The sequence below is a fragment of the Meleagris gallopavo genome, chromosome 3, assembly GCF_000146605.3.
Source record: "Meleagris gallopavo isolate NT-WF06-2002-E0010 breed Aviagen turkey brand Nicholas breeding stock chromosome 3, Turkey_5.1, whole genome shotgun sequence".
NCBI classification, from domain to species: domain Eukaryota; kingdom Metazoa; phylum Chordata; class Aves; order Galliformes; family Phasianidae; genus Meleagris; species Meleagris gallopavo.
This window is the reverse complement of record NC_015013.2, coordinates 83,294,905-83,321,582: the sequence shown is the minus strand read 5'-3', so window position 1 is coordinate 83,321,582 and position 26,678 is coordinate 83,294,905. Positions and strand designations below refer to the sequence as shown.

The 26,678-nt window shown below is 43.7% G+C and overlaps 1 protein-coding gene across 1 annotated transcript in view; it reads left to right on the top strand.

Moving 5' to 3' along the window:
• Positions 1 to 25,738, top strand: part of LOC104910450 (protein MTSS 1-like) — an 87,645-nt gene extending 61,907 nt beyond the window's left edge. Inside the window, exons 4-6 of the mRNA XM_010709297.3 lie at positions 22,215 to 22,299; positions 23,535 to 23,626; positions 25,304 to 25,738. Coding sequence (XP_010707599.1) covers positions 22,215 to 22,299; positions 23,535 to 23,626; positions 25,304 to 25,437 — 311 coding nt within the window. The 3' untranslated portion in view covers positions 25,438 to 25,738. The remainder of the gene's footprint in view (positions 1 to 22,214; positions 22,300 to 23,534; positions 23,627 to 25,303) is intronic.
• Positions 25,739 to 26,678: the final 940 nt, after the last annotated feature.

The window sequence follows — 26,678 nt, the reverse complement described above, 5'->3', positions numbered from 1 at the left end:
CTGCCAGAGAAGATTCAGCAGCATCCTGTCGGTGGCTTGTTGCAGCAAATGTGCTGCTCTGCACCTGCTGATATACCAACTTGTCCTTGCAAGGAGTGAGAAACTGCCTTTGCGGTGATGGGTTCACGGAGATGTTCCGGTGATGTACACGGAGCCCGTTTACTCCCTGAGAACAGCCTCGGTTTATCGCGATGCAGCAGAAGGCGTCTTTCCCACTTGCTCTGAAAGGAATGCAGCAACCGTCAGGCCCTAAATGCTGCTCTGTTTTGTTGCATTCCACTGAAGATAGCGACTGGGACTTTCTCTTGAGAAGAAAAACAGAGAACACCTGTTGCTGCTGCCGTAGGCTGAAAGACAGCTGGTGCCTGAGCTGTGCGGCTGTATGGGAATCCCGCATTCCTGCCTGCAGAATGCATAGGCTTGTAAGGTCCTGCTCAGGAATGGCTTCAAAAGAAAGCTTGTCATGAATAAAAATGACGGATGTTTTGTGACATAACTGAATGGAATAGACACGTGGAGGCTGTGTTATCTAGGAATTTTCATGGAAGTTGATGGTCACGTCCTGGAATTTTTAGTCTTCAAATTTAAACTCACCAACTAAATATTTTCAAATCGTGTACGTGTAACTGGCTGAACCTTCCTTCTTTTGTGGGACTGAAGCATAAGGGCTTTCTGAGGAAAGGATTAGAATGAAATTGCAGGTATGTGTGCAGGATTTTGCCCTAAGTAAGATCACGAATGTCCAGGTATGTTACTGAGGTCAGGCTCAGACAAGTACTCAAGAAGGTTAAAACATGCGTTTAATATTAAAATAATATTTCAAGCTAGATGAAACCAACTATTTTCAAATCTCTTGGATTAAGCCAAATAGAGTAAACATGTTAAAGTAGCACACACTTTCCTACAATAACTTCATTCTGCAACCAGGCACACAAGGAGAGTGCATGGCTTGAAGCATCTCAGTAAGATTTTGCTGCTCCACTGATTGAAAGAGCGCAGAGAGTCCACTGTAGACACCTGAAGAGGCTGTTGGCATCCATTAACAAATGGTTGTTTTTGAAGACGATGTTGTTACAGAAGAACCATTTCAGCATGTTGATCTGCAGAAGATGCTTTGTTTCGCTGTCTGGCCAGATGACTGGGTGCATTCTCTGGAGTGGGGATCATGATGTGCCAGTAATTGCAGTTAAATGAACATGGCTAGCTCTCAGGCAAATGAAACCTAATTTGTCACAGCTGTCAGAATGATCATGTCATGTTTGTTGCCTTCAGGAGCAGTTCTAGGCTGCAAATCCTGTTACGATCCCAGCTTTTTCCTGTTAAATACTGTGCAGCATGTTTGCTGACCCTGTTATTTATCTTTTTTTATTTTTAAAGGCAAACACACCCATTCTGTCTCTTATATAAGCTGGGGTTGAACTTCTGTGAACCTTAGTCATGTGGGCTCGAGCTTGTTAATTTGGTGTACTTCAAGGACTTGAGCAGGGCAATAATTGGAGGGCTTGCATACAACAGTAGAGATTTGCTCACGGATTCATATGGTCAGGGTTTTGGAAATCATGCTTCAAATCAGCTTGCAAGGAGCAGTCCTCCCAGGCTGAACTAAACGTGTGGTTACACTTTACATCATCAGCTGCGGACAAAAGAAGCATGGCAGCTTTGAATTTTGTATTTGTGCCAGCAGGAAATACAGTGAAATAATGTAAGCTTCCATTATTAATACCAAAAACAAACACAGTAAGGTGTAGGCCTCCTGAAATCCCCCTTAGTCATAATTTCAGTATTTATTTGCCTTTCTTTGTAGATTAACAGATTGAGTCTAAATTGGATGGAGCTAATTCTGTTCTGCAAAAGAAACAAATGCTAATTTTTGGATGTCAAGCCTGAGGGAGCAGAGAAATTTCCTGCTCTATTCTTCTTCTAAAAAAGGAAACAAGATTCAGAAAACACACTTGGATCTCTGAAAAGCCCGTAAGGCTGTCTGACTTCTCCAGCCTTTGTGCTGGTGGCTGCAGCAGGGCTGGTCACAAAACCCACTTCTGCTCTTGACGTGGGTCTGCCTCGCTACAGGCTTGCTGCCTGGCCTCTCCTGCAACAAACAGAAAGCAGCTTCTTCAAGGGTTTGTTTCCATATATTTTACCTCCAGTTCCTGTTACATGACACAGACTGGCAGGCAGGTATCCCTTTCATTAAAAGAAACTGCAGCCCCCCATGCTTGGTGCTTGTGAAAAGAAATTTTAATCTTCCTTAATAGCTACATGACAGTTTAATTGTTGATAAAAGAAAAACAAAAAGTTACACATCTGCTTTTGTAGATTGTGGGGACACAGCATTACAGATAAACGATATGAGCTTTAGCTTAATGATTTATTGCAGCTCATTTCTTCGTTTTATTGCAGCTTTCAGTCTCTTATTATGCAGCTGTCTGGTTTCCCCAGAGAATGGAAGACTAGCTCAGAGATATAAATCTCTGTTAATGATTTTAAATAGCTATCTATCTGTATATAATAGGAATCATCTTTCTTTTTTTTTTTTTTCTTTGCCCTGGGCATTCAATCATGGGATTAGGAGAGGATAATCAATAATCCCTCTCTGGTTAGTGCTGGGGCTAACCAGCTTTCCTCCAGCCCCTCACACTCTGCCATGTCTCGCTGTTCAGCATCTGGAGGTTTCCAGCTGAAGAGGTCTCTCCAAGACCCTTGGAGGAACTGGACATTAGCCAGGATACTCCTCACGTGCCATAGATTGTGTCTGAACCAGCTGTGGAGGGGCCCTTTACATTATGGAAACAATATGTAGACCTCAGAACTAATGTTTCCTTCTGCTTTTTTTTTCCTAATGAGCCTCGATGAACTCCCATGATTGGAGTACAGGTCCAGCAAATACATGTATTTGGATGGAGAAGACAATTATGGCTTTGGTATCTTTTGTTTTGCTCTGTGCGCATTAAACCCTAGTCTGCCTAGCCATTGATTTATCACAAAATTAATGGTTTAGGAGATGAATTATGGCTTCAGTGCTCCGTAGTTGTGCTTTTCTGTTTAGATGGAAACATGCTGGTAGTGACTGAACGTTGCTCCATCTGTAGCTTACTGAAGAATTGTGGAAATAAATTTGGTTGTTATCTTCTTCCTTCTGGAGAGATGTTCCCAGCAGGGAGGCCAGCACCTAAGTTTGCATTAAATGGAAGCGTCTGCTTGTGAACTGAAGCTAAGGACACTCCTACAGGTCAAATGATGTGGTGCTGTTGCTTCCATACGGGAACAAGACAAAGACTCATGAAGCACAGCAAGTTTGTACTGTACAAAAAGACATGGTGCAGTGGTGTGGGGTTTGCCAGAAGGTCACTCACCAGTAGTTTCTAAAAGGCAACTTCAAAATGCAAGCTTGCAGGGAGCTCATATGTGTTCCACGCTGTAAGTTATGAAAATTTACTGCAGTATCTCTTAGAGCCTCATGAGAGACAGGAGAGACATTGAGCCTACCATGCAGAGGAGACAGGTTGTATCAGAAGCACGGTCATTTTGTGTGGAAACAGCATAGTGAGGCTAAGCTTGATGTATTGCTTGTTGCCTCAAGTGCTTACCTTGGGACTCCTCCCTTGTTTCCACCCAGTGTAGCCAGTTTTAGGATGAACATGAACTGGGAATATCTAGAAGTAGAACTCTGCAGGTGGAACTCTGCTTGAGAAGTCATAGCACTGAATGAACTATTGCCATCTGCTTAAAGGCATCTGTGGACAGCAAATAGGGTATTGTTATGATTCATGATGTTACCCTGTGAGACCTAATAAGTCTTCTTACATCCGCCTCATACTTAGTTCACACACTTACTGTAGCCACTGGAATTTATTCTTAACTCTTTTTTATTTTTGTTTTTTGAGTTGCTATGCCTCTGTTAAATAGAATCAGTAAGGGACTCTCTCCTGAGTTGGAGTTTTGCTTGGATTGTTATCTTACATGACTCTTCTTGAACCACTTTTTACTTCCTGAGCTAACATACATTTGCCATTTTCAGAAAGTCGGTGAGTACTCATGACAAGAAGACCTGCCCATATCTTACATATCTGTCCATACCTTATTTAGCCCCTGTTAGGGATCTGCATGTGTTTTGTTCTGTGTAGTCGAGCCTAAGGAAAAGAACTTGAACTGTATGTTTATATACGGCAAATGAACCTTTTTGTTAGTTTTTATGCTCTTGAGTATGCAGTTGTTGTGTATACACTGGGTTGCATTCACAAATCTTAATTCCTGAAATAGGAATGTGTTACAGGTAGTTAGAGGAGTATGTGTTGGCTTGACAGTATTGATACCACTTTCTGTCTATAGCCTAAATGATAATAAGTGGTCCTTACTAACCTGAAAAATGAAGATACTTTGTTCCTGAGGATGGAGAGAAGCAGAAATAAACCAGCCCTACAGAAATTCATTGGATGAATTCCCTGTCCTCTTTGCACCTGGTGGGGAATATCTGAGGTTGGTGCTTTGGATCTGGTTGAGATCTGGAGAACCTGAAAAGGAGCTGCACTGCCTGGTGGCTCCTGGCCTTCCCTTGGCATCAGCTTCATTTTTAAGCAAGTCTGCTTAAAATCACAATGTCGCTGTGTCGATAATGATTTCTCTGTTTTGGAGGATGGAGCAAGATTGTTTCAGTGCAGCTGCAGTCTATTTGAGCTGGAAATGGTGATGTGCTGGCTGGAGGTACTCACATCGGGATCTTCTGGAAGGGCTTTTGGAAATGTTGCACCCAGCTGCTAGGAGGACAGCTCTTCCATCTGCTTTGCTATGGGGTGATATGTTGCATGGTGACGAGCCCCATCAAGCTGGTGGTTTGTCACTTAATGTGCTGCTGACTCATTAGCAAGAAGGCAGACTGGGGAAACACTCTGCCAATAGATCACGGCTGGTACTGTAACTGTGGTGGCAACCTGCGGTGTCATCTGGCCAGGGTGCACCTTACCTGACTTTAAAAACAAAAACGCCCTGAAATGGATAGGAAGATAGCTTGCAAAACTGATTAAGGCTGCTCAGGCTGGTGGGTAGGGAGCAGTTGGGTTTTCAGAGTACAGTTTCTTTGTTTCATCCTTCCTGCCTTTCGCCCCACCAGCTGCCCAGAAATTTGAACAACCCCCTGGCCCCTGACCTTACGTTGACACAGACTAAATTATTCTCGTCCATTGCTCCTCTGCTGTCTCCTGTGCTAATTGCTGCTCTGCAAATCTACCCTCTGGTCTGATTTCTAAATTCATCCAGGAGGCTGAGCAGCTTGGAGGATCTGCTGTAAACATGCCTTATCCGGCAGGCAGCAAAGCTGCTCTTGAGTGCTCCAAGGAGAATTAAGCCTTCGTGAAATATACTGTCTGTTGGGCAGCTGGTTTTATCAGTCTGAGTTGTAGATTAAAACATGTTTCAATGTCTTTTCTATCGAATCAGGAGGAAAAAAAAATGTTCTCATTACCAACTCCCTGGGTGCATGTTAATAGAGAAGTAATTGACCAAGCATCAGTCACTCATGCTCCTTGAAGGACAAAACCGTCTCCCATGTATTGAGCTTACAAGAGCACAGCCTGTGTCTTTTCTTATGCTGGCAGTGGTTTTTAACCACCTGAAACCAGAGGTAGGAGGTTTCTGCCATGAACTGCTGTGTCCTGAGCCCCATCAAGTGAGATGTGCTGTTTAAAAATGGGAAGTTCCCCAGCCTCTTCTGTTATAGCTGCTCAACACATGCTTTATTCTGATTTCTCCCTAAAGCACTGCTTGTGACAGCTCTGGTGTACCTCGTTTGGGTAGAAGACAGCAAAAATCACCCGTTCAGGTTTTAAAAAGCCCATGGTGTCAGTTGGGAGGAAGGCTTATAGGTGGGCAAAGCACTGCCCAGCTCTGTACAGGTCACAAGCAATTGGGCATTGAGATTGCTTGTTGTGAGTCACCAGGCGTTTCTTGTGGGAGCGCTGAGAGATTTGAGCACTGAAAGGCATTTTGGAAGAATTGAAAACAGAAGGAAACCACTGTGCCCATAGGCTGGGCCATCACTGCTATTGTGTGTACAAGATTGTAATGGCAGATAAGAGGCTCTGTGTAAGGCCTTCTTACAAAGAAATACAAGGTTTTGGACTTAAGTGGAAGCCACAAAGATTGTATCTACCTTGCTTTCTAGTCACAAGGCTGATCCATGGCTTTACTCTTTACCAGCTGTTCTTTTTTGCCAGCTTATCTTCGTGCTGGTAAGATGAATTTTTGTTGTCTTTATTCACTTTCTTTTTACTGGGGTGAAAGTGCTTATATTAATGATATAAGCTGTGTCCCAGTGATGTCAGCACCATGAGCAGTAGTCCTGCTTTAACACTTACATGAATAGCAATGCAACACCTCGTGAAAATGCAATTTTTACTGAGATGAAAGTGCTTATATTAATGAAGTGATGTGCATACGTGCTGGAGTTCATGATACAAACATTTTCCTGGAAAATCCCTGACTGATGTGTTGATAAGACTCTTGTTTAGTCTAATCTTGGATTAAAAAACCATACCGTGCTGAAGGTGGTCTTATAAATACAGCCACAGTGCAGAAGAGTTGATTTAAGAAGATTTTGATTCAACTACCGGCCACAGAAGCAATATTTCTCACTGTTTCCTATGAAAGCCAATCATTTGTTATTTTCTTAATTGTTAGGAGCCTGTATGGACAGCTCCATGGCAGTGAAGGTGGAACCCAGGATCTCTACATCTAAAGCCATGAGCAGATAGTTTCTGAGCTAAAACCTTTGTCTGTTAGCTTGTAGGCAGTAACAGATTCCTGAAGCTTATGAAGTGAGCAATAGACAGTGACCAAAGTTTTAAGCTAAAACTTGCAAAAGTAAATTTTAAAGCTTAATCTGTGTGCCCAGCAACATGAGTTTTGAACAGGAGATTTGAATCTTGGTGAGTGTGTCTGTCTGTTGGGTTAAAGGAGAGAAGAGCGTTTACTTTTCCTGCTGATTTATTTCTGCATTTTCATAACTCTTTATGATGTGAGCAGAAATCAGGGGTTGTTTCCATGAGCTCAGGTGCGATTTGAATACACGGTGCCTACACTTGAGCTTGGAGAACTCTTACAGAAGAAAAGCGAAAGAATTTCCGAGGTCCAGAGATCATCAAGGCTACGTGAATGCTCTGGGAGTTTGCTGTTGTCATTGCTGACTCAGCTATGGGGAGGAAGGAGATCTGTTCTTCCTCTTCAGAACTGCTTATCAAGCTGTTGAGGGGGCAGAAGGAATTACTCTGGAGATAGTGGAAGAGGCTTGGCTGTCAAAAAATTAGGTTACATTTGAAGGTACTTTACTGAACAACTTCTGAAATTCACGTGATGTTGTACATTGCTTGTTACACGAGAAACTTTAAACAAGTGTTCCAACTGCATCCTGATACTGGAAGATCCTCTGGGGGTGGTTGGGCAGAGGCTGAAGCTGGATAGGTGTTCCCAGACCACCACATTGAAGCCGATTTAGCAGGAGGATAGCTTGAGCAGGTGAAAGACAGAAAGAACCTTAAGACCATCTAGTTTCAGCCCCTGCTAAGGACAGGAACACCTTCCACTAGATAAGTTTGCCCAAAGCTCCACCCAAGCATGCCTTGAACACGGGCATCCCTTCCAGGGATGGGGCATTCACAGCTTCTGTGGGCGTGTGTGTGTTTTGAGATCAGTGAGCAGCAGGGGTTGGGGACTCAGCTGTAGCTCACTCAATGTTCGCAAGCTGCACCTACATACTAACACCAGGCCTTCTCCCAGAGCTCTTGTTCACGCTGCTGACACTGGCCCTATTTCTGGGATTTGCTGTGAGCCCTCTCCTTCAATCCAGTGCTGACCTGAACTGACCCTGCTTAGCTTGTGAGGCAAAACAAAATCGCAGCTAGGGGACTATGGTACTAGTAAGCAGATCTTGAACAAAATTGAAGGCTGTTAAAGTGTCTAATTGAATTATTGCACTACAGGGGCATAGTGACTCATAGTGTAGCTAATCACCTGCTGCTTTATCTTGACTGCAAAGAATAGATTGCTAGTTAAACATTTAAAGGTCACAGTCATAGAAATTGTAATAGTGTTATGTCTGAAGGTACTGGGGGAAATTGGGAAAGATGTTCTTTGAAGATCATGAGGAGTCTGAAGATGAAGTTCAGCACACTTTTCCTTCTTTCTCACCCTGTGGAGCACGAAGCAGTCCTTTATGGGAGAGGCCATGCTGAAAAGCGTTGCCTCGGCTTTGCACAGTTTTCCTCATAAACACCACTAGTTTGATACCCCTCTTCTGTGGAAAATCAAATCTGAATCACAAATACTTGTGTTTATCGTGGAGAATTCCAGGAGTAAAACTTAGGGCTGTCCTGGTGCTGCTGGCTGACAAAAGCAGACTGACTTTTTCTAGAGGTAACATCTGTGAGGGTAAGTGGGGGAACTGTGTCACTTGGATGAGACTGTCCTTCTGTCCCAGTGCTCATTGAAGGTTTCATGGAGAGACAGCTTGGCTCTTTGCCTGGCGTGTCCTCCTGTGCTCCCTGCTGTACAAGAGCCATTCAGGGTGACAAAGAGGATGCACTTCTCTTACCAAAATGCAGGACTCCATTTAAATAGCGCTTCTTGGTGGTTCCTGCTGCTTATACTGCATCGGATTCATCGTAGTACAGGTGCTGGCCATCTGTGCAGCTTTCCTGGAGGAGACTTCTGATGGTGCTAGAAGAAAAATTTGGATACAGTAACAAAAAATAATGCTAAAGCATCAAAACACCTAGCTCACTTAAGAAATCAATAGTCATATAACTTGATATCAGCAGTGAATTATCGCTCCAATTTAAATATAGATCTGGAAGGAAGTTTGTAATATTTTCTACACGTGAATGCTTTATAGCAGGAAACACATCCTGCTGTAAATGAGTTTGCCTATTTTAGAGACTGAGTTGAAGCCTGCGTGCAGCATAGGCCTGGAAGTTTCTTCCTTTTGGAAGTGTTGGCTGTACTACACTGATGACCGGGTGATGTGTTTTGAGTTGGACCATTTCCTTGCTTTTGGAAAGGGTCAGCAATGATGGCTGAGGGGAGCACAGCACAGAAACAGCATATTTCCTTACAGCTGCTGACATCTAACCAGTTGGCCAACAAGCAGGTCAAACAGCAAAGCTTTATTTGGAGGAGAGGTCTGGGCTGCAGTGGCCATTTTGTGATCTACAGAGGTTGGACCATGATCTGACAGGCCATGTTGTGGGATTTTCCTCTTTATAACCCACTTGTTGGTTCAGTATTGTCTTATGTAGTAGTTCATAGTCTTATTAGGATGGATGGAAAGAATAGGGTGGATAGCAACCTCCTGAGCCCCACTCTTGTACCTGGCTTTGCACTGTGTGTAGAGCTGTCCCCAGCTGTGCTTATAGTAAATACAGGTATGTGCTTAGTGAGTCCTGAGCATTCCAATAGCTTGTGCACTGCTGGCTACAGAAAGCAGGGCACCTCACCCAGGATTCCTTGCGTGGATTTTGGGTTGATCTTTGACCTCAGTAACACATGGTGGTATACATACAGGCGATATACATTAAAATGAGCAAATTGCACAGCACTTTGATTTTTGGTGTGGAGCTGCACGTGGCAGCAAGATGGGAAGGTACATGTCCACCCATAGCAGGGCTCCCTGGCAGGCTGATGGAAGATAGGATCTCCTTGAAAGACGCGTTTTGCGAAAGTGATCCTTTTGCTTTCAGCAACTCATGTCTTTTGGCATTACCTTTTCTTCCTTTTGCAAAAAAAAAAAAAAGCAGTCAAACTTCAGAGGAAGTTGTATCACACTGCCTCATGCACCACACATAAAGTTTAAAGCAGTCTTTTCATGTTTGGCCCTTAGTTGAGAAAATATCCGTGGGGATCCTTGCTGTCCTCCTACCCACTGCAGCTGACATTACTTGCAGGAGCTGCCTGTAGTAAGGAAGAGGCCTTTGATGGGGATTTGCTGGTGCTGATTTGTACTTGTTTCAGTCACCTTCTTGAATGCTTTAAAACAGCGTTAGGTTTAATTTTGTTTTCATAGCAGGTAGTTTGCCATGTCTCTGGAGAGCAGTACATTTCTTCATTATTTCATGCCTAGGTTTTCCTCTAACTCCACTACATTTTATCAAATCCAGTTAGCAGGTGAATGGCACTCCTTCGGCAATCTGTTTTTATTAACATCTTACAATTCATCTCTCTGTGAAGTGTTACGAGCGCTTCCCATTTCCTCTGTGTAGGATTTTACTACATGTGGATTGTAGAATGGTGCATGGCACAAAATCTATTCCATACGTATCACTGATTTGTCCAGTGCTGTCCACTGAGGAACCTGGCTGTGGCTCTGTTAGTGCCTGTCTTGCAGCCCTGCCTTTCACAGCCTTTGAATTCTTTTGGAGGTGATGAGATTAATGAGACTAATGCTTTCTTTGGACAGATATTTTTTCTTAACTATAGATACATTGCTTACATCAAGACCCAATTACACTGTCCTTACTTCTGTACCAAAAACCAGTTCTTTGGGGGCTATCTTTTTAATTGAATCATTTATTTTACCTACTTTAAACAATCTGTTACGAAACCTAGGCTAATGCCTCTTGCCGGCAGCTGTATCTATAACAGATTGCAGCTGGGCACACGAAACGTGGCAGTTAGTTTTGCTAAAGGCATGCCCTTGAGTTCGCTGGGAATGAGTGACAGCGCTGCTGCCTCAGAAGACAAATTGGGCGATGATGGCGCGAGTGCTGCATTGCAGTCATTGTGAGCGACGTCACGGGCGGCTGCTCCGGCAGCAGAGTGCTGGGGGGAGCCTGGGGACGGCGGCTCCAGTGCCTGGAGCAGCAGCTCTGCGGGCTGTGCGCTGCCCGTCGTGTTTCTTCCGCTGGCTGCACGGCGTTGGCTTTGTCGGCTGCTCGCTGTTCTTACGGCGGTGTAAAAAGCTGCAGGTGTTGATGTCATCGCAAGGTTTTGATGTGGAGCTTTTTTAATTCTCCTTTTTGTGCATACATATGTTTAGACTTATATTTTGATTAGAGCTTTTATACCATTAGAACCTGTCTGCTTTAATTAGCAGCCAGTGCTGCCTTATGCATAGGTAGATGGAAAATCTAGCTATGCATTGACTATCCATACTACTCAACACAAGTGTTCTGAACCATTTTTCCACACATCAACTGTCTTGGCAACCTGCAGATGCTGGAAGCATTGGGTATTGATGCTTGAAATAGGAGTGGACTCTGATGAGAGTGTGGGATGCGAGGAAATAAATCAGAAGCTGCTGTTGCATGGGAGGTGTGTTAAGGAGGATAACATGTTGTGCTTGCCGGAGCATAGCTTTGGAAGCTGACCACATTAAAAATGAGCACATTAAAGTAAGAGAAAGATTGAAAGTCTTGCACATATCATGTAATTAAGGCTCATATTCACATTTGACCTGCTGCAATACTGAAGTTTGTTCCCATTTCAAGCGTTGGCTGTTTAGCATGGTTAAGTTGGTTGGTGGGTGTTTGTGCTTGTATCAATCTGTGCATGGTCTGGTCATAGTATGAAAAGTGTGTGTGCAGTTTAGAACTGTAGCTTTGAATCTACAAATCTTTGGCTCTGCCATGACCAGGAGGAGGACAGGTTCCAAGGACAGGAATGGCATTTCCTTTCAAGCTACTCTTGAGAGCACATGGCAAGTTGGCTCTTGGTTGGATATTGCAAGGATTTTTTTTTCTTTTCTCCCAGTAACTGTGTGCAGATTTGTGTGCATGTTTACTGTTGTGAGCAACTTGTGCCTCTTGCTGGGAGAAGGAGAAGAGCTGGGTGAACTGGTGTCTTCTGCTTGGCATGGCAGAGCAGAATGGAAGGAAGACAAACCTGTGTAACAGTATCACTGCAAATTGTGGGAATATAGGTTACGTGGTGCTAAATCAGGCTGGTCTCCGGAGGCAGCATTTAATAAATTCTGCATAGAAGGTGATCTTTTCTGAGCATTTTTCTCTAAACTTGTAATTTATATGCTAGTCCTGTGCATCGGGTGCTTAAAACCTGGGTCAGAGATCCTTCATCCAGCCTTGACACTTCCTTTTGTCTTTAATAGATTCATTAATACCAATAGATCACGGCTGACTGTGTGTTGCAGGTGAGAGTTGATGAGGTCTGCTCAGAGGAACAAGGGAGCAGCAGAGCTTGTGAGAAGCAGGGGGCTAAGATGGATTTCTTGTATTACCAGAGGTGGCAAATGACCAGATGCATGCTTCTGTACTCTCAGGGTAAAATTGGCCTCACCTTAAAGCACTGTGAATTCATTTTTTGAGACACTCAAGGAAATGCAAAGAACCATAACTGTGCATAGGTGCATTAGAACAAGTTAGCAGATGGGCTGGCTGCGTTTTGCAGGTGAGCTGTAAGTGGTTTTGTGTTATTTTAATAATTCCACCAACGTCTTTTTTTCCAAATTGGGCTGTGATCGTGCTGTTTTATGTACTTTATATGTACTGCTTTATGTGGATGTTTGAATTCCTTTGGCTTTAAAGCTTTTACTTGGATAAAACACTTTCCACTTGAATTTACGGTGTTACATGAATGGAGCAGCGTCTGGGGAGCATTGCTTCCGAACAGGTGCTTAGAAAGCATGGTTTTGGAATAGAATTACTGAGGTTGGAAAAGGCCACCGAGATCCTCTAGTCCATCAACCCATCCCCACCATGCCCACTAAACTACATCCATCCCTCAGTGCCACATCTCCACATTTCCTGAACACCTCCTGTGACGGTGATTCCTCTGCTTCCCCAGGCAGCTCATTCCAATGCACAACCACTCTTTCTGAGAAGCTGAAGCAATGAACTCCGAACTTCGGTAATGAAAACACTGGGCAATAGTCTATTCAGCAGCTGAAAAAGGAGCCCAGGTATCACCACCCAGCAATGCTCAGAGCCCCCAGGGGCTGAGTAAGTCCCCAGGAGCCCCATCAAAACTGCTCCACGCTGAGTGAACCTCCTGAGCTCTTTCCCAGATCTTTTATGTTTCAGTGTTTTGTGTTGGTTCTTTTCTGCATGAGATACTGCAAGGATCTGGTATTTGGTGGAGGACAGCAGAGGGCCGTGGACTTTCCTACAGTGTCTCGTTGTATGTTGCCTATTCCATTCCCTCAAACCTTGATTTCCCAAAGCTTCTTGCAGTTGCTTTTAAAGAGGGTGATATTTCCAAATTTGTCCTTCTTGTGCATATTCCAGACCTGGCAGACATTGCATATGTGTGCACTGCAGCAGGAAAGCACAGCAGAATAACATACATCTGCTGTCCTGGGGTCGGGGACATCTTTGCTACAGCCCAGCGGAGCCTCTTTAGGAGAAAAAATGCAGTTGCTCTGTCCTCACAGACAGAGATCAGCACAAGCTCGAGATCTGCATGCCAGTCAGCACTGCCAAGTGTCTTGCTGCACACCGGAGTGCCATGCTTGTAACGCTGTGCAATTCTGCAGTTTCATTTGATCTTTTCTCCAAGATGTGCTTGTTTCTTTTTGTGCATCAAAGAATACAGGAAGCTTTTCTCCTGCTGTACTCTTCATGGTTTAAGCAGGTACTCTTGATGTTCAGCGTGACAGCTTGGATTGTTTGGAGGGATTTGGGGGATAAGCAGCAGTTTGCCTGCAGAGCGCACAGATCTGTGTGCTCACTGCAGCCAGAGATGCAAGGAAGATGCAAGGAGTGTGGCACTGTGTGTGTGAGTGGTCTCACCCAACCTGCCTCAGCATGGCAGCATTGTAGGGCTGGCACCACTGTTGCCATGTAAAGGAGAAAGTGCCAATACATTCTTTGAATTCCATACTGTGAACTCAGACTTCACTATCTTTCTGAGCGTGCGTTTGATGAGTTTAGGGCTAGAAGTGCAGAGTTCTACTCTTCTCTGTCTTGAGATGACTCTGTTTCACTGTCTGTGACAGGTGGGATGTTACACTTGTTTTTTTAAGCAAGTTAAGTGTTATGTATGACATTTCCTTGTATTGCAGGCTCAAGCAGCCAGCTGGCATCAGAGCCATGCAGTGTTGCTCTCCCTGGCTTTTGTGAAAATGGAATCACTAAGGCTGGAAAAGACCACTAAGATCATGTCCAACTGTCAGCACATCACCATGCCCACCAGACCACATCCTTCAGTACCACATCTCCATGGTTCTTGAACATCTCCAGGGATAGTGACTCCACCTCCCTGGGCAGCCTGTGCCAATGCATCACCTCTCTTTCTGAGAATTTTTTCTTACTATTCAACCTGAACTTCTCATAATGAATAAGGCTGAGGTAGCTAACGTTGAAAATAGGAGTGATGCTGCAAAAAAATAGAAGGATATGACAGTGAGGATAAAACTGTGCGTGAGGATTGCCATGATGGACAGTGCAACAACTGACTTTAAATGTGGTACTGGGCAAAATGAGGCTTGGGGCAATCTGGGTAATGGCAAGCACCCATGTCCTGGGCTCTTGTCATCCCTTTATCTGCAATTTGGTTACAGTGGTAGGCAGCTCCTCCTGGTCTTGCTGTTTTGTCTCCTGTGCTTTAGAGGAAAAGTCTGGAAAGATGGTAGGTTTGTAATCTCCTCTTCTACTAAGCCGTGCTGAAACGAATGTGGAGATGCACTAAATAAATGATGAGCAATGGAGTTGAGTCAGGAGTATTTCTGCCTGTATTTGATATTGTTGTAAAATTGCCTTTGGAGCACACAGGGCAGACTCCATGAGAAAGCACCAGAAGGAGGTTTAGTGCCTTCAGAAGGCCAGCCCCTTACCTGCCAGCTAACACTGGATGCTGCTCAGAACTGGCCCTGGTGGGTGAGAAAGCAGCTCGGAGTCGGGGCACGGTCTCCTGTGTTGGTTGGGGTGTGCAGCAAGTCCTCTGTCGGCTTTGTATCGCTGAGGCATTACAGACTTACTCTAGACTTCCAGAGCTGATAATGTCTTAAGATAGCTTGAAATGATTTTTGCCTCCCTGTATCCCTCCACAATCTTCCCCTCCATTCACCAAGGCTTGCTCTGCTGGAAGAAGTGGCAGCATGTAAAAATAGCACCGCCTTATTCTGCAGATCTGCTTGCTTTGGGGTTTCAGTTAGATCTGCTGACTTGGATTTAAAAATAATTCTTCTGCTTTTTGCACCTGCTTGTCCTAATTGTGCTTGATTTTGTGTTTTGGAGGCAGCAGCTGCTTGGGTGCAGCTGAAATCCTTGCTGGACTTTGATCAGCAGCGCAGGTGGGGAGAGACCTGAGAGAAGGATTTTGGAGTCAGAGGTGTTTGTTGGGCTGGCAAATGCTGCACTGCTGTTCTACAAAGAGTAGAAGTATTTGCAGGCTTCCCACAGTCCCTCTGGAAGCTGCAGGTTGAGAGCCGAGCGCAGTGCTAGGCGTGCAGTGGGATTGCACTTGGTGTTCCAACACATTTGCTGTAAGTGTATTATCCCTTTCCCTCATTGAATGTTGCTGGAGTCTAATCAGATTACATTGCAGTTCATAGCGTTAGACAAAATAAAGAGCTGTATTTCAGAACATAGGGATCTTGAATTACTGCCTTCTTCACACATCGGGCTGACATTAAATGCTCATTTAGAGTCAGATTCATGAAGGTACTGAGGTCAGTGTCTCTGGTTATCTAAATAGATTTCAGCCATCATCTTTTGACCATCTGGAACATGCAGTGAACACGTTCTTGGGTGCAGTGAGCAGTCCTGAATGGAGCCTTCCTTCAGACACAGCCCAGCCTGTGCTTGTGTGGCTGCTGGGATGGGCAGGGAGCGCACCAAAGCAGCAAACAGCTGTGGCCCTGAATTCTTCAGCCATTTCAGGAATTCCCTTTTCATTATAAAGAGGCCTTTTTATTAGCTCATGCTGTATTTTCTTGTGTTTTTTTAGGGGGGAGAGTGTTTGAGGTGGATGACTCACATTGCCTGCCTTCCTTAAGCCATTAGTGGATGTAGTCTGGGAAGAAAGCAGTTGATTCTGCTCAAGTTAAAATTGTTAGACTTACTAAGCTATTCATAGGGCTGTTCATAGAATGACTTCAGAAACACACTGAACTATCCATTTGAAAAGAAATGTGGAAAACGTATGGACAGTAACAGTGGGCACAACTTCAGTGTGAGCGTGGGTGTTGATCAGACCATGCCAGTTTACCTTAAGGAAATTATTTGTACTCCAAGGAATAAATGTAAATAATAGTCCTTGGAAAACACAAGTGTGGAATTTGCTGTCCTCAGCAAATCTCTTTCTAATGATGCTTTATTTTCATGGCATTAAATCCTTGATGTGGAAGTTTGTGTTTTAATAAAAACTAGCAACAGGCGTCTAGCAAGAGAGATGGATTTCTTGATAGATATCTCCAGAATTAAGTGGCTGCTGCCTGTGTTGGCAGCAGTGATTATGGAGGCGGCACGGGGGACCAAGCCACAGCAATACTCCTTGCACAAATGTGCTTTTTTCTCTTGTTCTTGTTGCTGAGAAACTCTTTTGGATGGACGTGTACTGCTCTCCAATGTGATGCCACAGTTTGGTGAGGGATTTTGCTTCTGAGAAGTTTGCGAATCAGTGACAGACTTTGCAAGTTTCTCCAAATTGATATCGATACCTTCTGCAGTAATTTGATGCAAACCTTCCCAGTGTCTTTCCAGTCACCTGTGTGTGTGCTGTGCCCTTTTTAAAAGAGGACAACATATGAGCTTCTCTGCTCGCCCTGAGGGCTGACTAATTCCAAACTGTCCAAGGATAAGAGCAGGGCTAGTTCATGACCGTATTTAATGTGTCTGATGGACTGAGAGTAACCCATGTGTTGAACTCTGCATGCATGGGTGGAATTCTGACCCTGAGTGTCTGATGGCAGCCCTCGTGTTGGTTCCTGTGGGGCTGAGGCTTTGCCCTGTGCTCTGCTCAGAGAACAGCCAGGGTAAGCAGAAATGCTGCTGAACAGAGGAATAAGCTAGATCACAAGAAGTCATAAGAGATTTTGTGCACGTTCTGTAACATACTGACTGAACACGGTCACGGGCTGTTTGCTGTAAGGACTTCCTGAAGCTGGTGGTTGCTGGAGCAGACTGTGCTGGGGAGATTCCTTCTGCCTGTGCTGTACTGCCTGAAGCCTCTTCCTCCTTTAAAATTCACACAAAAGCAGTTTTAAGGCCCTGTTAGTCTCATCCGTGAATGAATGCTACTGTTTTCTACACAAGAGAAAATAGACCACCTAATGCATTTTCTTCTTGGGATTGTCTGTGCTCTGTGGAGTTGTAGCTACCATGGCAAGTTCATGGCAGGCTTCTATCAACGTTTTCCAGACAGCTTACCCAAAAGGGCTCTCAGATGAAGACTGTAAAACATTCCAAGCAATCTATTCCTTGTAATGTCATCAAGAGGTATGCACAGTGGTCTGGCAGAGTTGTTCACTTTTATTAAATTTCATTAATCTAAAATACTTTGACCTTGAATCTACATTTATGGATCCAGCATTCTCTGAAAGATGTCAGAATTTAAGCTTATTTAAAATACATCAAGAAATGTTTTTTAGCTGGTTCTGAACTGGAACTTTGAGAGGCTTTCCCAATCGCTTCTCAGAGGGGCTTTTCATAGCTGTAGGAATAAGGATGTCCAGTTTTGTTTTCCTGGGTGGTCAACGCAGAACAGCGTCACTGTTGTCTGCAGTTCTTGATGTGTTTTTCCAACTCATGAGACTTGCTTGGAAGCCACTGACTCAAACATGAGGTGCTACCATAGCTCCAGTTTTAGGTTTCCGTCCCCTGTGCCAGTCACTTTCAGGCAAAAGCCTTCCTTCTCCCCTGCCTGCTGTGACACCCAGTTGCCAGTCCCAACATCCATATGTGTGATTGAGGCATACACATAAGCAGTTGTGCAAGAACAAGGTCCATGCCCTGTGCAATCAGTGATGGAAACTCCTTGCTTTTCTAAAAGCTTGGGCTTAGATAAGGGTTGAGTAATGACCATTAGCTTCGGTTTCCCGCTGTTATCATCCTGTCATAGCCTCCGTGTTCAGAGCTGTATTTAATAATCCAGCCTGTGTTCAGCTCCTGCTTTAATCTTAATGGAAGCCTCTTCTGATAACTTTGAAGTTACAAAAGTATTACACTCGTTTTTCATCGTTCTCTCCATTTTGGGAAAGAGGGAAGTTGTGGCACATTTGGACTCTGCCCTTGGAGATAAAGATGAGCTGGTCAATAGGTCGGGGCCTCGGAGGCGTTCCCTGACAGGCCGCCATCCCACGAGCTCTGGGCCTGCTCAGAGTGAGGCAAGAGGAGCGAGATAAGAGCTCGATTGTAGGGAGCTGTGTGGAGCGCTCAGAGTCTGTGCAGCCGTACAGCTGCACATTTCATCAAATAATCATTTCCTTGATCTATGATCATTATTAAGTAGAAACATAATGGCTCCAATAAAACAATTGAGTCTCTTCCCTACAGTCTCTTCCTGTTGGCTCTCTGTGATGTTGAACGACAAGCAAGCGTCAAAGAAAATCATTTATGCCATCATAGTGCCCTCATTGTAGTGTTGTGGTCCGCAGGCTTTCATTTAATTATCTACCATGGAAGTTTTTGTCTTTCACGGGATTAGACAGGGGAGGGGAGAGCCAAAGTACATTTGCCTTGTGGAACCCCATTTACTTACGAGAAACAAATCTGACATTATCACCCACTTTCTTATCAAATTTGGCAGGAACATTTCATTAAGCCTCTTTCTCTGAGTGGGAAATCTGATGAATATAGCTCTGATCTCCAGTTTCAAAGTATTACTTTACACATTCTCAAGCATTGTTTGCCTTAATGGATGCATTATTGTAGTATGGCAGAGAAGTGGGTAATTTATAGTCCCATTTTATAAGGAGAGAGCCCAAGGCACAGTAGTTTAACTTTCATAACTGCAGGGCAATGTGCAGAGCCTGGTTCACCCACCCAGCATTGTCCTGAGTTGATGGCAAATTTGTTAATCTGGGTTCTGCCGTTATCTTCAGGAAATCAGACCTGCTGGGGAATGTCCCAACTTTCTGCCAGGGACATGCTTGTAAGTGGGGGGCACATGGGCAGTACTTCCAGCCCTGGAGCTCTGCTGCTTCATTCACATGCTCTTTTTGCCACTGAGTTGTGATAGCACTGAAATGCGAGTTATCTCCAGATGGTTTGCTGCCCTATCCTGCCTATTTCCTGGCACTGTCCTAGTCTAAGCAGGCAAGTGGTCAGTTCTGGAGCCAGTCTTTCTGAAAAGATGAACCTTAAAAAACATTTAGAGGCCAAGGTAAATTTCCTATGGTTCTGGTGTAGCCCGGTGCAATACACTTCTTCCTGGATTTTGAAAGGTCTTCTGTGTTGTACTTGAATACTAAACTGTGTACCTGCCGTAAAGACTTATGCACATCAGTGGTGCTTTAGACACTACAGCATGTATGTTGGCAATTCTTTTGTCCTGTGTGTAAACCTCTGCTGTAACACAGAGTGATTATTTATATAAAGGATTTTCGTTCTTTGTAGATGATAGAACAGTGAGGTAAAGCTCAGATGATATTGAAGTGATTTACTGCACGGAGACAAAGCAGTATGGTTCAGGCATGGGAGGCAGTGGGCGAGTGCTGTCCTTCCTCAGTCAGTCTCTGGTTTTTAACCAGGGGTTGTTCAAAGCACTCCAAAGCACATCTTGTGTTGGTGCATCTGAGGAAGTGAGACCTTCAAATGCTGCTACTGGGCATTCAGAACTCTGCCAGAGCTGTACCTGCAAGTTACAGGCTGCTGCACCTTGGGGAGGTCTGCAGGGATGTGGTTCCAGCCTCTGCTGACCCAAAGAGTGTGCCTGTATGGAAAAGTCCCTTCCTTGTTGCCAAGGTTCTATCTCCTATGCTTATTTAAACTTCCATAACATTATTTCTTTCAGGCTGGGCCAGGCTCTGAGCATCCTTATCTGGTTATACATGTCCCTGTTCATTGCAATTGGACTGGATGATCTTTAAAGGTCCCTTTCAACTCAAACGATTCTGTGATTCTAAACAGGATTTGGCCATGAGAAGCAGCCCAGTTGTGGCATCCCATGCTGAGCAGAGCCCCATTCCCGTCGCTGCAGCACAGAGCAGCCTGACCTTGCTGCTCATCAGCTGCCTGCCAGAGGAATAACAACAAAGCTGGCCACTGTCTGCACTTAACAGTGCTGCAATTGTTGGGGTGAGAGCCTGGATGCAGCCCTTAACATGGTCCCATGACAGGAGGAGCAGGGAAGAGCATGGGCGAGTCTGGAAAGCCTCTGTATAGGGGATGTGCATTCCCTGCAAGCATCGCTTTGGTGATTTGTGGGTGGGGGCGTTTTTTAGCAAGCACGTCTACCAGCAGATAGACTGAGTCCTGCATTGCTGGTTTGCTCACTCTGCTAACCCTGTCCATCTTGCACCACTTGAATGGATGTATTTATACATTGGTTACTTGGATTTCAGTTAAAAATGTGTTACCTTGCAGTTTAATATTAGTAGTAACTGACCCCCATTTCCTAGTCTCTAAAATATATGGTGCCTTATTTCCTGTTTATTATTCTAAAATGATGCTTCCTTTTTCATATAATGGGCTGAGGAAAGGAGTGTCAGTTAACCTTAGTCAGTCTTTCATATTAAAGGGCTTAAGCGAGTTCTTCAGCATGAGTCTTCCTGCCTCCTGCTTGACCTTGATTGAGCATTGCTCTACCTATGGCCCTGCGAGTTCTGGGGTTATTTCGCAGCTCATTTTGCTCCATCTCTGTTGTTCTGCCCCATTAGCTTCTAAGTTCCATTGACGCGCCTGTGTCTCCAGAAGAATGCACGTCTTTCAGGACAGAGATGCTCTTCTCATTGCAGACATTGTCCTGTTCCTCCAGTTGCTTTCTCTCCGTTTGTTCTTTCTATGCTGCTTTTTGGGCACCATTGTCTATGGCAGCTTGTGCTTTCCCATGCAGCATCACTTGAAGGGCCAGGCTGGGTTAGTGAGCCTGCAGCTCTCACTGTTACCAAACCATATTTCAAAACACAATGAAAACATGAGTAACTGGGCGAGTAGCAAAAAGGGTTTTCTGTTTATCTTTTAGGACAATGTAAAATACCAAATAGCCACAATTTGTTCCAGTTACTGTCTTTGTTCCAGAGCCATTTTGTGGGCATGAGATTTAATTCAGTAAGAATGCAAGAAGATGGTGACTTCTGTTTTCATGCTTTAAAAAAATAAATAAAATGGTTAAAGTTACCAAGTTTCTCTCCTAGAAGAATATTTGTCACTTGTGCCATTTTTAGCAACAGAAGGGCAAAACCTAAGAAAGATATTTATATAATATAATACAAGCCTGAGTTTATTTTAAAAATCAAATTAGACTTCCAAATAGATGCTGCTACCTTGACTGTTCCAGAGGTTATTACAGTTTGAAAAACACTTTTTACAGATGTTGATCTCTGTATCCTGAAAGCAGTAGATTTTGTTTGCAAATAGCGACTAAGCAATTACCAAAACTAATGCTAACCAAGACAAAAAAATGCTGGATTTAATATGCTGTTCAGAGTTGGCATTGCTGCTTCAAGTGGGAAATGGAGGGATGTGTGCTTTTCAAAGGGAGAACTACTGAGGAAGACTTGATAAAAATAATTAATTCTTGCTGTGCAGTTGTCAGAAGCTGAGATGGCTGAGGGCATAGAACAAATAGTGCCATCTTCTGGCAATGTGGTAGTAAAATGTGTGATCTCAGAACACAGGTGTGTGAAATGCTAATGGTTGGGTCTGTGATAGATGAGGGGATTTGTAGGACTGGATATATATTCTTTTGGGTCTTAGGGGTTTAAATATGAGAAAACTGTATTGAGTTCCCTGAGTTTATCTCCACGATGTGGAATAGCGCTAAAATATTCCATCTTGCTGTGGGTGCCCAGTTTGTTGCCAGTGTGGCATCTCAATCCCTTCTCTTTTAATTATTCTGCCAATTGTAAGGTCTGATGGCACGAAAAGCTGTTGGGAAGAACTGCTTTAATCGTGCTTAAATGTTCAGATCTAGTCTCTGGATGAACAAAAATTAAACTCTTTCCAAGGTGATAAATACCACTGGGAACTGCCTGGCTAATGCAGCCCAGTCAATTTTACAGCTGTTACAAATCTGTTTTTTTCAGTTGCTCTGGAAGAGTCAGCACATGCTGTCATGACTGCATCACAGGGAGGATTTGTATCAGTGTCTCATCTTCTTTGTGTTTTGTTTTTCAGGTGGCACCAGAGAAATTGGCTCTGCTCTAACCAGGATGTGCATGAGGCACAGGAGTATAGAGTCCAAACTCCGACAGTTCTCCAGGTGAGTGGCTCTGCACCTGGCCTAGAGCTTGACGCTCCACTTCCTTTGCTCTCAGACTGCATATGCACTGCAGGCATCCCTTTCAGCAGGGAACACAAAAAGCTGTGCACCACCATTGGTACTCCAGCTCGTCTCTGCCCCCGTCACTGAGAACAGCATGTATTTTCTCTCCCTCAGTGCACTAGGTGTTGAAAAAGCTGGGAAAGGCAGGATGTCACTGCATGTTCTGTGGGCTGGGCTCTAAATGCTGCCAGTTCCCACTGTTGCTCGCTGCTGAGCAGGTGGCTGCTGGTGTGACAAACCTATCTTTATTTCAGATGTTTAAACTTTGTCACTAGATTTTGAAGAAACCACAAATGTGGTGCTGCTTCCCTGAGAGCCCAAAAGGTTTGCTGCCAAGAAAGAAACTTTCAGCAAAAAAATACAGAAAAGGCAAATTTCCTAATTCCCTTTTTGCAGTTAGACTGTAGAGGTAACAGAAGAGGATGAACTCACCTGTGAGCTGGGCTACACTTAAAGAACCTATTTCTGTAGTAGAGAGCAGTTTGCACACGTGCTCTTTTAACCAGAGACTTAAAAAGATGTATTTGACCTGAGATGAACTAATATGCTGCTTTACCATTTGCCTGATGACTTCCTTATAAAGTAAAGATATTTATGAAATTGGCTGAGAACTTCTGTCTCCAGTTACCCTAGAGTTAGCTACTTAAATAATTTGATCCCAGTGTGATTAGCTAGGGGAGCATCGCTAGTGCTGTACCAGTGGTTCTGCTGCAAGAGGTGAGGCACACGGGTGGACAGGATTTTGTTTCCTTCTATAGCTGCTCTGTCTTCATGTGAATATACACGTGCTATTTGATTTTACAATCACCATGGCTGCATGAAACTTCTCAGTGTTGGTGGTATCCGTTCAGACTGCATTGTTTGTGACAGATGAGCAGCATCTAACTGTTTCCATTGCCCCATTTCAGATTGCTTCTCTGTTTTACGCTCTGTTCCTCATTGTCCTGAACTTCTGCAAAGTAATTCTGGTTATCTTGTAGTGTGGATTCTTTTTAATCCAGTCCTTTTGCTTTCTTCAGCTTAAACATTTTTGTGTTCTGGTGTTTACAGTGTGACACTGGTAGCTGTCACAGCAAAAGTAAAAATACTCCAGTATTGACCTTGGCTGTCTCTGTAAGAATAAGGGCATCTGCAGGATTTGATTGCTCTTTGTGTTTTTTCAACAAAATTAGTGCTTTAATTGACTGTCTGATAAACCCACTTCAAGAACAGATGGAAGAGTGGAAGAAAGTGGCCAATCAACTGGATAAAGACCATGCAAAAGGTAGTTACAGAGGAAGAATTTTTTAATAGGAGTAAGATTGTAATACCAGTTTTTCTCCCTCTTTTTATGTTTGTAGTGGGAACCTGAATGATGTGCTTAGATATGTATAGCAGCTTTTCTCTTCTAAAACATTCTTTCCAAAATGCCTAACCAGTTTTAACCCTTACTTGTACATTTTGGTGTTTAATTTTTCAGGACTGCAAAGGATGGGTTGTTTTTTTCACACTGGCAAGCAGTAGCTAGGTTTAACTGTTAGCCCACTCCTGCTGCATGTTGTGTGGTAGTGCTGAGGACTGGGGATACCACATCTATCTCTCTGAGGCCCAGGGGTGTCATTAAAAGCTAACTGTAAGATCATGTTATGTCTCAGCCATAGCCCTGTAAGACATTCAGCGTCGTTACTTTTTATCTGCTGCAATCCAGAAATGTGCACCCGGGGAATTAGAAAGCTGTGCCATTGGCCACGAGATGCTCAGAACTGCAGTGCTGGGTACCACCCCAGAGGCTTTCCTGGGAGAATGAACAGGAGGCTGTGGTATATTACACAGCAGGAGTGTGCTGGTAGACACCTTTGGCTTTTCAAAACTTGTACAAGGGAATGATGGCCTTCTAACACAAGTGCTGAAAGCAGATTGCAATCTTGGAAATGAAAGGATTTTACTATGCCTTAAAGAAGCATCATTACTGTGATTTGTCATGGGGACAGGAGAACTGATGGGAGGGAGCTTGCTCAGCCCTTAGAAGAGGATTTGCTTCTTGCCCCACTCTTACAGTGGTCAAATAGAAGCAGTTATATCAGTGGCACTTCAAGAAATCCCTAGCTTGTGCTCCAAAGCGTTAAGGAGGGAGTGAATAGGAGGGAAGAATCAGTTGAGATCCTACAAGTGGGGGTGACTCACCAAAGCAGCAATGAGACTGGGGGTTAGTGTGTAGACTTGGGTGCTGGGGGTGCAGTTGGCACTTGTAAAGTTCCTGTACCTGCTTCTGTTTTTCCACCTACAGAAGAGTAGTAGCATTGACCTGCCTTTGTTAGAATGCATACGTATATATATGCATACATGCCATTTATCTTTTTAAGTATCAGTTTTCATATTTGGTATCTGTAGTGGGTCTGGACTAGCGATGGAATATTTTCTTCTGGGATTTTAATTCTTCTAGGGTTTGTAGCTCATCTGAAAATGAGGACAGCAACAGTTGTGCTCTACTTCACGAGGAAGAGCTGGCAGTGACCCTCTCTCAGGCCATGTTTTAGCACCTTCTCCCTCTGCCTGACTTTCATGCTATGTAGAGATTGTAGGATGTTTTCTGCCTTGCCCTTTCTGGATACTTGTTTTTGAACACAGATGTTTTGAGAAACTTGTCATCTCTCTTTTCCACTCTTGAGAGAGAATGGGTGTCTGAACTGAAAAGCACTCTAATTTTGTACTGTGTTCTCAGTTGTTATTTCTGTAAAGGTTTTGTTTGTTTCAGAAGGATTTGCTATGTGAATGTACACACACCCTGAAATGCTATATTAAGCCAAACATATAGGCACTGCAAAATGCAAGTTTTGAGCTGCTTTGATTAATACTAGCTATCCTCTTGAAATTTGTGATCTGATACCACAAATATAGCCTTTTCTGTGAAAAGCATCCATTTTAACATCAAATGTGTTGATACAGAGACTGTGTTTTTTAGAGTACAAAAAAGCCCGCCAAGAGATAAAAAAGAAATCGTCTGATACACTGAAGCTACAGAAGAAAGCAAAGAAAGGTAACTTGCTCTATACATGTACTGTTATCTTCTGTGCTGAGCTCACTGACAAAGACTGAGGAGCAGTAGGACTCTGTTGTAATAATGCAGCCCTCTGGAATGTATTCCTGGTATGTACTTGAACACCAGGGTACAATTACTATATGTCATTTAAATCATATTCTGAAACTGCTCTCTACTGTTCTTACACAAAAGCCTTAAACCTGTTTGTACAAAGTCAATCATGTTTTAAAATAGAGCTCTTGCTGCAAACTTACTCCTGTTGAGAACATTGACGTTGGAACGTGACTTGTGCAGATACCTGTAAAATTTTCTGGAATCTTTTGTAATAATATAAAAATGCCATTATGTAAATGTTCTGTAGCTATTAACATTTCTTACTGTTCTTCCTTTCTTACCACCTTTTTTTTTTTTTTTAGTCAGCCTATAATCTCCTAAAATCTTGCATTATTCCTCAGAGCGTGAGAAGGTGGTACGGGCTGTTGTCAGGGGGGGTACTTGGCAACCATAGAAAACTAAAGATGAGTAAGAAAAGAAAGGGAGTTTTCTACAAAGGCAGTCTGTCTTAGCTGAGTCTTCTGCTCCTACTGCTCTCTCACCACCATCTTGCCATAGGAGTTACATCATCACATTAGCTGAGACATGCATCACCTTGATACCTTGATACCTACAGTGCTGCCATTCCTGAGGGCTTCACTCAGTAAAATGCAAACCCCACCAGGCTCTGTAAAAATGACATGGAGCTTGTGTAGAAGCAGACTTTCTCGTTCCCTTTCCTGGCACGGGGAAGGAAATGTGCTTTGAACAGCTCTCAGCCTGCAGGTTGCGACTTGCGCAAGCCCTCCTGCCTGAAAACTGCCGGCAGAGATGAGCAAAGCAAATGCTGGGGTGGGAGTTGTACCAACTTATTTAATGTGTGAGTTTAGGTCTTTTCATGCATTAACCAGAGTAGGTGAGCTGTCTATAACTGTCCTTCCTAATAGGTCAGTCAATAATAATGCTAGCAGGGAGCCACAAGACTGGAAAACCTTTGAATTTTAGCTGTCTGTGTGGAGGAAAGAGGAGGAAAAAGTTGGAAGCCAGAATGTACCTCAGTAGGCTCTGTGTGTCCGTCTGTCTATAGAAAAGTTCAATGGTCTAAATCAGATTGGTCATCTTTAGGGGGACGTGATTTTTGTGGTTTTATTTTTGGGTGATGTGTAACCTTGTTTGTCGTTTTGTGTGCTGAATTGTCTGACTACAGACCCACAGCTTTAGAGGGTCTGTGATATTCCTTCCCTTTCTTTTCCTTTCTTTACCC